Genomic DNA, 12,681 nt, shown 5'->3' on the forward strand with positions numbered 1-12,681 from the left:
TCCATGTGCCTGAGATGCCTAGTACATATGATCATTCTCAAAACTCATGAAAGCAACAAAATTACATGAGGGATAGGAGACTCATCTTGAAGCACATTTATCATAACTTCAAGTGATCAAATTTGAAACCTGGCCTTTCTTTATTTTCCTTTTCAGATAGCCATTTTATTAGTAAGATTTTAATATACACTCCACTTTATTATGACCACAGAAAAGCAAAAATGAAACCAAAAAACCAGGGCTGATTATGTTAGAGAGCGTCCATTAAGGTCCCACAGAAAAGATAATCAAAGTTGTTGTTAGCATCATAGAGGGACAGGTAGTAGGTCACTTTCGATCAACAGTGGGAGCCAGATCATACAGTCGGCTACACACCAGAATTCCTCCTTTTGTACACAACACTACAGTACCATGCATAATATTAAGTAGTGAGAAAGAAGATATGCCTCTATAACACTAAATTAGCATTAGCATTAGCATTATTCTCATTAGTCAGTTCACAATGCTTAAAATATAACCACCGTCAACATGCTTATTGCCAAGAACCTATATTAATAATTTGTTCTCTCCTATGAGAATCTAGCTTGCAAATTATCTCCCTCTATAAATGTAACCCTTTGGTTTCTATGTATCTCACCACTTATCAAAAATAAACCAAATAGTTGCACATAAATTTAGAGCAATAATATCCCATATATTTCATCTAATCATGGCTGCAACTCAGGCTAATGATCCTAGAAGCATAGTTTCTGTTTCAAGGATTGTGTCTGTGAATCCCAAACTTGTGCAACCTCAGAGGGTTTTGACTCTTTCAAATTTGGACAGGCAGTGTCCACACCTCATGCACTTGGTGTTCTTCTACAATAACCTGCCTCACCAGAGGTTGAAGGACTTGTCCCTCAATTCAGTGTTCTCCAACTTGAAATCTGGCTTGGAAGATACCTTGGCTCTATGGTATCCTGGTGCAGGTAGGCTTTGGCCGAATCAAAGTGATGGCAGGCTCAACCTGTGGTGCAACAACCATGGTGCAGTTCTGGCAGAGGCTGAAACTTCTGCTAAAATTTCACAACTTGGAGACCTCTCTGAGTACAGTGAATTCTTTGAGAAGCTGGTTTATAAGCCAGCTTTTGATGGGAACTTCTCAAACATGCCGCTGATTGTTGCTCAGGTAAGAAAAATCTATATGTAGAATATAATACTAATTGCTAACAAAGGTTATAAAATACTGGAATTCCATATGTAGAAGTAAAATTGATGTAAGACACACAAAATAAAATTTACCTGCTTAGGGTTTTGTGTATTGTGTTTCGTCCACATTAATTACCCAATTGATTTCTGGCTTTTTCTAAATTGATACCACTCCATTAGGTCCCTCAGAATTTCTATCCTCCCCAGAAATAGTTATAAAGAAATGTTTGGAACTTTTTTACCATTCTGTTAAGTATGGCAGAAGCTAGGGTTTGTCCTCATCGTTATATGAAAACATGGGACATGTTCCCTTCACACTGGACAACTTTTTATTTTTATCAGCAAAATACAAAAATAAATAAGCCGGATCATAAGATCTTCTTGTTCCTATAATTTATTTGCTTACAACTTTGTTAATTCTTATCTTTCTTATCATTTTTAAGACAACACAGCGTCTGCAAAATTGATAAACTATAGAAAGAAGAAAAATAAACCGTCTTTCTTTTGTGCCCTAATTAGTATCTTAATTATGCAGCCAATCTCACATCACTACTGAAGTAGTATATTTATCTCATTATCAGATATTTATCACATGTGCTCAGGCTTCCATAGTTCCATAGTCATGTATATATGTGTATTTATCTTTCCTGATATTAAAAACAAATTGTTGTCATGATTCCATTGTCTGATTTATGTCTATGAAAAAACACCTCTTACAAAAAGTCAATATCTAAGTAGATTTTAGTCCTTCAAGAAATCAATATGTAACCTCATCGAAAAACATCTTGGATTACAAACAAATTACAATATATATATATTGATATACTTGCATAATTTTATCTATATCTTCTGATTTTACATCCCATATCATCTTACTTGATACATATTTCATTTTTCTTCTTTCTTATTCTATTAGTGTATATGATCATTCCTCTAATCGCTGAGAAAAAAATATGAAATTGATTAATTAGAAACTTCCACAACACTGTTTGATAAATTTCAGGTCACTAAATTTGGTTGTGGAGGGTATTCAATTGGTATTGGAACAAGCCACTCGTTGTTTGATGGGCCAGCAACCTATGACTTCTTGTATGCATGGGCTTCAAATTCAGAAATTGTGAAAGGAAGAAGCAGATCTGATGAGGTTCCAAAGCCAGTGCATGAAAGAGGGATACTTCTGAGTGGTACTCTTGAAGCCCCAAGAGAGACTACAAAACTCCTATCAGATTCAAGTTCAAATGCTAAGGAAGGAAGGGCCATGGCAATAGATCACTTATATCATCTTATAATGCAAACAGCTAGTTCACAAAAGGGTTTTCCTCTGCAAATTGGAACACCCTCTAGTTCAAAGAAGTGTGTTCTTAAAACCTATCATCTTTCAGGTGTAATGACAGAAAACTTGAAAAGGAAACACTTGCCCATGCAAAGAGGTTCATTTCCTTTCTCAACCTTTGAGGTTCTTGCGGCTCACCTTTGGAAGGTAAGTTCATATCTCAATTTTCTCTTTTCCTTGTTCAGTACTGTGTGCTTTTTTTGGTTCATTATATGTGACAAAGATAGATATGACAACCTGACACAGATCTTTTTGTTTCGGCCATAACTTATGCCACCATACATGAGAACAAGTACACTAAAGCACACACTGTTGTTTGAGCCAATTTTTTTCTATAATTTTCTCAGAAAAAAGTTGTCCAAACATACTCTCACTAGATTTGATTTAAATTTAGTCAAATTGGCTTCAAAATTTAATAGTTGTAGTGAACGAATTAGTCCCATATAGTGTGATGATTCTCAAAATAATGCATTAGTTTGCCTATCAACTATATATAACAAATGTCAAACTTAAAAGAAATATAATATTGTAAGAATGAGAAAAACAAATGTGTTTTATGTAATCGTAAATAATTGAGATTTTAAGTCTTCCAATCGCTTATTAATATTTTATAAAATTTATATAAGTATTTGTTTTAATCTTGATTGTTAATAAACCTGATCCAATATTGGTTAACATTTGAAGAGCTACATGATACCTAAAGAAAGTCACAAGGGTTACTGCATATATTTTTGAACCAATATTAAATGATTTTAGTATACAGGATAATGAAAGAAAAATAGATTATTAAATAAAAACTCATTCAATTATTCATAAATATCAAAACCATTAATGTCTATAATTTTTTTTATTATCATATAGTTAGATATGATAATATATATATATATATAGAGAGAGAGAGGGAGGGAAGAAAGAGAGATGGGTATATATAAGGACATAATCATTCAGACCAATGTCAAACTTTTATTCTTACACCAATTGACAAACTTTTTTTATACAATACCAAACTAACTCATCGTGCTATTTGAATTTGATAGACAATATTCAATTTAAAACAGAAATAATCATTTATTTTTCCATAGTATATAAAAAAATGTGATAAATATCGAATGAGTCAGATACTTAGTTAGCTAAATTTTGTAAAATAATTACACACTTGGTTATATTTGGTAAAATAATTATATATAAATACTAAATTTTAACGATTAATATTAGATTTGATATTATAATACTATAAGAAAATCATGAAATAAAAACTAATTTGTAGAAACCAAAATAATTAGTTGCAATAGTAACTAAATTAGATACCATTTTAGAAACTAAAAAGAAATTTAGTTTCTAAATTAGTTTCTATTATTGTTAAATAGTTTTTAAATTGGTATCTAATTAGCAATCAAAGTTTTTGCTACCAAATTTAGAAACTAAATAATTGGTAGTTAAAACCTTAGTTGCTAATTAGATATCAATTTAGAAACTATTTAACAATAATAGAAAATAATAGAAACTAATTTAAAAACCAATTTTTTTTTAGTTTCTAAAATGGTTTTGGTTACTAAAAATTGGTTTCTATTTCATGATTTTCTTGTAGTGTAAATATATTTCTAGTGAGTATCAAATTTTTTTATTTTATTCTGTTTAAAATATGCTTAACATAATTCCTATATATTCAATTTTATGATATATGATGGAATAATCAGCTTAGGGAGAGGTTAAGATTATATCTAATTTATACATGTGAACTTTAATTAAATAGTTTTATGTATTAGTGTTTATTGTTATTTAATTGTTAAGTGGGTAAGACTAAATTAAAAAATATATATTTAGAGGAAGACAAATAAAAAAGAAATATATTGGAGAAACTGAACTTGAAATTGAATAAAATAATGTGTTGTTACATGGGCGGTAGGAGAGATTAACGGTTGGGTAATTGTAAGGATTAATACAGAAAAATAAATATTGAAAACATTATTTAAACAAAATTAAAATAACTAAAATCAAAAGCATCTATATCACATGAAGAAAAAGAATTTAAGCTGGTATATTATTTAATGATCATACAATTTTTTTTTATCAGCAAAATAATAAATAAACATGAAGTATTTTAGGATGTTCTGACCCAATTATGAATATACATAACTCAAACAATTAGTATCTGCAGGACAAAAACCAGCAGTCCCTATACAGTTGTGCAGGACACCTAAATTCATAATTAATCTAAGAGTCAAAGGTGTAAAAAGAAAAATTTAGTTCTAAGTCATAATCAACACAGTATGACCCTAATCAACTCACACAATGTGTTCTCCACGTATAAATTCGCCAAAAAATATTAAATCACCGTACTAGAGGGAACCTCCCTATTAAGATTGACTCTACATTTCTCCACAACTTACCCCCACTTTTGTCATCAAGGTTGTTTAACTACAAATCCCACTTGCAACTTCCAATTTCTGTTAAGTATCCTCTAAATAACATCCATCTCTTGATCCTCTAAAGTCCTGCATATGAATTCAGATTTTGTCATTCCTCCTCCATACATTATCCCTGCAAAACAAAGAAAATATTTCCCTCCTTTCCTTAGCAAATGACCAGTTATATTCTTCTATGACATCCTTAACTTACCTCTAACCCTCCCATAAAAAAACCTCTCTTTGAAGACAATTAAATACTTTTTAAGCAAAGAAGGGGACAAAGATGTCAATAAGTGAAAGAGTAATTAAAGCTATGGAAATTGTTTTTCAATTGAGCAATATAGAAGATCTTTCCTACATTTATCCTAAACCATAAATCGTAAACCCTAAAACTACATTGATAATACTACCATATGCTCCAAAATATTTCAATGAGAGGCTTTTCCATATAAGATTTTATTTCTTATTTAGATTTAAAAGATGAAACTATAGAAAATGTGTCATTAAATTACCATGATAAACACTTTGGACCCCTATCCACTTACCACAATAGCCTAAATTTTAAATACTATGTCAGCAAGATAGGAATAAATGTTGGACGATTTTTGGGTGTTCTAGATAAAAGGTAAATTTCAGTGTTTAGTTGTACCCCTCTTCTAACCAAATTTGTTCTTGTTGAAATCTTTTCATTAATAACCCGTCCACGCCAATGTTTGGACTAAAGATACAATAATAAAGACTACATACATAATGATATTTATATGACTAAAAACTATTTAAACTATAAAACAATTATTTGGTGGGAATAATTACCTTTATCAAGTTTAACCCTTAATATTAATTGATTTTGTTCCAACACACAAAAATAATTAATCCATATCCAAATTTTAAAATGATATTAAAATTTATCCGAAATTTATTTTAAAAAAATTATTACGAAGTGGACTTTAAGCCTAACTCAACCCCATAAAACTGGCTCATAGGGTTGAGGTTTGCACTTTATTACAAAATAGAACAGAGATGAATAAAAGAGAACAAAAGAGTAAAAGGAAGGTAAAAGATATGAGAATGAATATCTCTCTTTTCTTGTTATTTTTATTGTTGTCTTGTTGGAAGGAACAACAGAGACTTGACTAGAAATATTGTCACTGGATTTGACCTGTTGTAAAAGAGCTAACAATGTTTGATACTGCTCAGGAATAAAACCAATTTGTTGAGACTTCACTTCTAACTTTGAACCTTCATCATTTTGCTCATTATTGTTAAAATTTGTATTGTGAAAGGCTGCATGACTTTGATGATGGTTTTGATTTTTAAATTTGAAATGAGGTGGAAACCACGCTTTTTATAGCATGTATCAATGGTATGCCCTGTCTTTCCACAATAACTACAAATTTTAGAAGTATATCCTCCTCCATAGTTTCCTCTTCCATATCCACCATCCATGCCATAGGTCGTAATATTGTTATTATAACCTCCTTTGCTAGTAGCAATCATTACCTTGGATTGATCACCAAAAACTTGCCTCTCTTGTTGTTGTGTAATGAGAGAGTAAACTCTATTCAAAGGTTTTATTTGAGGTTATAATTGAGGTTTTATTTTCCACATTGTTTGACTTTGAGTATAGGCAAGGAGCAAAGCCTTAGGGGTGAAAAGGGAAAAACAAGTATGCCTCCAATTCGCAGTGGACATAAGGAACAAGATGAGACCCCCATTGCCAAAATGCTTCAGTGGAAATGCATATGTTCTTGCCTCCATCATGATGCCAATGGGAGAATTGGAAGACGCAAGCCATGAACGCATCATTGAGAAAATAAGAGAGGCGAAGAAGAAGGTGAATCATGAGTATGTGAGAAGCTATGTTGAGGCACTAGAAGGAGCACAGCAAGGTTCTTCTCTCCCTCCACTTCAGGAGCTAACTCTGGTTTCTGATTGGACAAGAATGCCCTTTCACAACATCGAGTTTTTCCATGGAAAAGCAACCTATGCATGCCCTCTTGCCACTCCCATCCCACAGGTCGCATACTTCATGCAGAGCCCTACTGACAGCATGGGCGTTGACGTCAGAATTGGCTTGGAAGCTGAAAATATAAGTGCTTTTAGTCACTGCTTTTTAAGCATGGCGTGATGCAAACGTCTTTTACATACTAATCATAATAATTGTGTTGCTGAGGTCTCGTAGGAGAACACTTCATCATTCATGGTGTCTCGTGGAAGATGAATGGGAGAAGCTAGAACACACTACTGTTACTTTTAGGTCAATAAATAATATCCTTATACTTTGATCTTATTATGTGATACCCATGTTATTCTCACTTTATTGGATTTCACATTACTTTAGTTTATATGCTAATTGGTTTTATTTGAATAGCTTTTCTGTTTTTCTCTTTTTAATAAATAATTCATGTAGGAGTGATCACAATTGATGTGTATATTATAATAATCATCTTATTTTTGTATTAAATTTATAAAACCTGCATGGATTCTAATTCAATGATGATATGAAATTTTATGCTAATTGCACGAAATTAATCTCTATTTTTTTTATTTTAATTGGTTTTATGTATATAAACAGTGAAAATAACATTTTGTTTTCTTTCTATTTATATTTAATTCTTTCTTATACAAACTTTTTCTTAAAAAAAAGAAGAAAATGAGAATAAAACTATATTTTAATAATTAAAAGTATATCGAAAAATTGAAATAAAAAATAATTTTCAAACCAAACTACCCTTTTTATTTTCTTTTTTACTTTAGAGATTCAAATAGCATTTAGTATTTACATAACATTCGTAGTATTCAGATTGATGTCTTGAGCCAATAATTTTCAATTTTTCTAGAAAATAGATAGTTTTTTTTAATAAAAATTTAAGTATTTCTGAAATACCACATATTTATTCATTCGTTTTGTTGCTGATAAAAAATCAAGATTTGTAGACTTAATGATTCTAAAATTATGAAAGCTAATTCACTATGTAAATTTTTTATTCCAATTAAAATTGGCTAAACCAATGCTAATTCTTAAATTAATTTTTAATTAAAATATTTTAGTGTTGATTAAACTAACTTTTTTCTTGACAAAAAAATTATATATATTGAGTTGAGTGTTTTATGGTTTTTTTATTTGAAAAGAAAAACATTACATGCAAAACCCTTAATATACTTCAAGTAATATGCATAATCAATATATTTACGGGCTGTGATTATCAAGTATTTGTGTCATTAAACACAAATACCAAAACTAAAAAATTATTAAATGAAAATTATTTTTAGAAATAAAAAATAATTAGTTGTTATTATGACTAAATTATATACTAATTTAGAAACTAAAAAAATTATTGGTATCTAAATTAATTTTTATTATTGATAAATATTTTCAAAATTGGTATCTAATTAGTTACCTAGGTTTTAAACTATTAATTGTTTAGATTATAAAGTTGGTATCTGAGACCTTGATAGCTAATTAAATACTAATTTAGAAAGTATTTATCAATAATAAAAACTAATTTAAATATCAATAATTATTTAATCTCTAAAATAGTATATAATTTATTCAATATAATAACTAATTACTTTTTATGTCTAAAATTAATTTTTATTTAATAATTCTTTCATGTTAACTATTGGAGTAATTCTTCCTGCACCTTTATCCCTTCTTCAGCCACTCCATAGTAAACTTGATTTTGCTATGCCCTTCAGTAAATAATATTAAAAAATTAAAAGTAAATCCAATTTTAACTTTTCACTTTTATTGCTTTAACACTTTGCCATTCACCCCAGCACCAACACCAGCACAAGTGGTGGCACCCACCCACTCTCCTTCAGAGCACCAACAACGTTCACCTTCTTTCCTTCAAAGCACCAACAAACGTTCACCATCTCCCAGGAGCCCTCACCCTCCCTTTCAAAGCAGCACCACTCACTTCCATTCTAAACTCCAAATCACTCTTCATTCAAGACAAACATTCAAAGTGGTTAGTTCCGGATTCTTGATTGTAGTTCTTGGTAGAGGAATTGTGTAATCCATAAGTCAAATAATACCTTCCAGATTAGATAATCCGTAATGCATTTGACAACTTTAAAGTGACTTCCGGATTGTGTATTTCGTAAGTCAAATTATAACAACAAATTGCATTTCGGATTACATAATCCATAAGCCATATTTGAAGTTCTAAAATGACTTCCAGATTATGTAATTCATAGTTCATTTTGTACCGGATTACTCAATCCAAAAAAGTGAGTATGTTCGTTCCGGATCTGGTAGACCTCCAGATTAACTAATCCAGACCACTTTAATATTGTCTTACGGATTGGAAAAAAATTTCGGATTATAGTGGTGTAGAACATGAAGTTCATTGCTTTGCATAAATTGTTACGGATTATCTAGTGGATTAACCAATCCGGAAATAAGTGTTTAAAGCACCGATTGAAGACTTACCTGAGAATGACGAGCCGTGAAGACCACCACCACAACAACACTGCTGGCACCACCACCACGGTTACTACTGGCACTACCACCACAAGGACCACTATCACCACCACTACTGCAACAACAAGTACCAAGCACCAAGGACCAAGCACCTTCGTTTTCACTATGCGACGAAGTAAAACAAATTTTCTATTTTTATCTTTTTTACTGAAGGACAATTTTAGAATTTTAAAAGTGTATGGAGGTGGTTGAAGAAGGGATGGAGGTGCAAGAAGAAGCACTCTAACTATTAGCTCCTTGTGTGGGCTTCCAAGGAGCCCAATAAGTTATCCCTCTCACAATACGTATTATAGTGTCTACGTTGGTGGTAATATGCATAGCAATGCTTGTATATGATTTCTAACTACTCACGCACTGCACTATATATAGCCTTTGATTTCATTTCCCCAATTACTTCCTCATAGTTTGGTTAATAGTTTCCTTTTATATTATTGCTTTGTTAATTCACCACCAGCGTAGAAAGGTAATACATTTGAGTTTAGGCGAAAGAATTTCCTTGAAAGAAAGGGTATTAACTTTAGACTTTTTCTTAGTTTTGTATACGGGTTGAGAAATCCCCGAAGTGTCTCCTCTTTATATTTATTAATTCTTTTCTTATAAATAAAATAAAATAGAAAGGTAATACAAAGGTAAACAAAATTTCTCTAGTTTAACTTAGTAGACCTCATTATTGGTTATCTATCCCTAATACATGTAATTATATTAATTTCTTCTAATTATCCTTGCTAGATTGCTAGTTATAAGTCTAACAATCAATATGATAGAATACAAGTCTATGTGTTCTGATATATACCAGACGATCCTCTCGTCTACTGTATAAAAAATGAGATCATTTAACAATAAAAGATGAGGATCGAGACGAGGACCGTCTAACATGGTTTAAGTGATGATCGTCTAGTGTGTAGAAAAATCAGACCATCTATAATAGTAGAAGACGAGGATCGTCTAACAATAGACAAAGATTGTCTAACATAAATTAGATGAGGATTGTCTAACATATCCAAGACGAAAATGTCTTACACCTAAAAGATGAAACTATTTCTTTACCTGTTTCATTTTGTTTCTATTGGGATTTTCAAAACCAATATAAAAAAGTTTTGCATTGTAATTCAGTTCAAGTTTTTAGTCTGTAAAATCTTTCAATAACATAAATAATAGCTTTTGTTTTCTTACCTAGACCATGGTGTTCTTCTTCTTCTACAGTAACAACATATCCCTCTCCATGGGTCTTGATTGAACCTTTCATTTTGCACGAATAGAAATCTTCGAGAGGCTTCTTTCTTCTCTGATTCTTCTACTTTTCAAAAACGTTGTGGCTTTTAGGGTTTTTCCCTTCATCTCTTTTATGTTTTTACCCTCCTTTAATGGGTTGCCATCTTCTAGATGATATCACAATAGGTTAAGGCTTGTTATACTTCTGTTGTTGTTGTCGTTGTTTTTTCTTGTTATTTTCTTATAATATTTTTCAAAGGTCAATGGATTCATCATTAACAAAATCTCTTCTTATAGATAATAAGTGCCTAGATTCTACTAGTCCCTATTATTTGCATCTTGGAGAAAATTCAGGAATGATTCTTGTTTCCCCACCCTTTAATGAAACTAACTATCATACTTGGAGTAGAAATATGAAGAGGAATCTTTTATCCAAGAACAAATTAAGGTTTATTGATGGGAATATTTGTAAACCAGGTAATAATGATCCTATTTTCGAGACTTGGGAAAGATGTAATATCATGGTTCTTTCATGGATTACAAGAACTCTAACGCCTCAAATTGTTGAGAGTATTGTGTGCATTTATATTGCTAAAAGTCTTTGGAAGGTCTTGAAAGAAATACTTTCAAAGGGTGACCATTTTTTGGATCTTAGATTTGCTTCAAGAAGTTCATTCTATCAATCAAGGAGAAAGAAATGTAACTAAAATTTTTTACTGATATGAAAATTCTCTGGAAGGAACTTGAATCTAAGACTTATACCTAGTTGTATATGTAACATTCCTTGTAGTAGTGCTTTGTTTAAAATCTTTGTTCAATATAGAGAATCTGAATATGTTATGTGTTTTCTAACAATCCTTAGTGAGATTTATAACACTGTTAAAACACAAATCCTCCTTGTGGAGCTTTATCTAACATAAATAGAGTTGTATTTGGTGATTCAACAATAAAGGCAACTTGCAAGTGCCACTTTAGAGATAAAGGTTCTCCTTAATATCAATGATAAACAAGGTAACTAGAAATAACAAGAACAAGGTTCCTGGAAACCTTAGAATTAGAATAAAAAAATTTAGAAACCACAAGGAAGAGGAAATGATTGGTGTGGTCAAGGTAAAGGTAGAGGTAGATCAAATAAGCAAAGTTAAACAATTCTCTTATTGCAATAAATTGAACCACACAATGGATGAATGTTATTCTAAACATGGATATCCTCCTTGGTAAAAACAAAAGACTGAATAGTTCACTATAAATCAAGATAAAGTTTGTAATCTAAATGTAAAGAATGATTCTTTACAACATAGTCACAATGAAAAAGGAAAATAGGAAAGGAATAAAAAAAAATCTTTTTACATAGATGCATTATATAAACAAAAACTTTATTTTCATATAGATAAACAAATAACACATTTTTTCAAATATACTAAAATGCAAATTATTAAGCATTTTTTATTATTGTTCAATTTTTACAAATTTTAACATAAATATTCATGACAATATATAATTAAAATATAGCATTACAAAAATTAGAAGTTATTAAGTTGTTACAATTTAATATATTTTAATATTTTGTATTAATTATATATATATATATATTAATTAGATATAGAGAAAACTAAGGTACCTGGTTTGAAATTTAATTTTTTTGAATTGATGTATCTTATCAAAGCATATTGAAAATGCTTATGAATCACAGACACGAGGTCTCTTTAAAGTTTTAAAAACACAAGTTTACTTTTTCTTCTGCGTCAAAGTAATCTTTTCCCTTACAGTTCTAGTCAATTCAACGATGAACAGTGTTCATTATTGTACAAATAACTAATGATGGGTTAAATATTAAGATCTCATACAAGTTACCCTCATCGTATACACTAGGAATTCAAGAATACGCATATATTGGTGAAATAGTAAACGAATATTAATGCGTGGGGAATTATTTGCATTCATCATAAAAAGTTACACCGAGATTATTGTGACTAAAAATAGTTATTCTTGCTTATGGACCACTAACAAATTACCATCAAAGAGTTTCTCTATAATGCAGAGGCCATCCA

The 12,681-nt window shown here is 30.6% G+C and overlaps 1 protein-coding gene across 1 annotated transcript; it reads left to right on the forward strand.

Annotated features, from left to right (window-relative positions):
* The first annotated feature begins 452 nt into the window (after positions 1-452).
* BAT1 (HXXXD-type acyl-transferase family protein) lies at positions 453-7,219 on the forward strand. Its single transcript, XM_068620024.2, has 3 exons — positions 453-1,168; positions 2,192-2,668; positions 6,557-7,219. The coding sequence occupies exons 1-3, from the start codon at positions 710-712 to the stop codon at positions 7,055-7,057; spliced, it is 1,437 nt and encodes a 478-aa protein (XP_068476125.1). The 5' UTR covers positions 453-709; the 3' UTR covers positions 7,058-7,219.
* Positions 7,220-12,681: the final 5,462 nt, after the last annotated feature.

The sequence above is a fragment of the Phaseolus vulgaris genome, chromosome 1, assembly GCF_051622355.1.
Source record: "Phaseolus vulgaris cultivar YP4 chromosome 1, ASM5162235v1, whole genome shotgun sequence".
NCBI lineage: Eukaryota > Viridiplantae > Streptophyta > Magnoliopsida > Fabales > Fabaceae > Phaseolus > Phaseolus vulgaris.

Coding starts and splice junctions, on each gene's coding strand:
- BAT1 (XM_068620024.2), top strand. CDS start 710: ATGGCTGCAACTCAGGCTAATGATCCTAGAAGCATAGTTTCTGTTTCA. Junction 1,169..2,191: donor TGCCGCTGATTGTTGCTCAG/GTAAGAAAAATC, acceptor GATAAATTTCAG/GTCACTAAATTTGGTTGTGG. Junction 2,669..6,556: donor TTGCGGCTCACCTTTGGAAG/GTAAGTTCATAT, acceptor CTTTGAGTATAG/GCAAGGAGCAAAGCCTTAGG.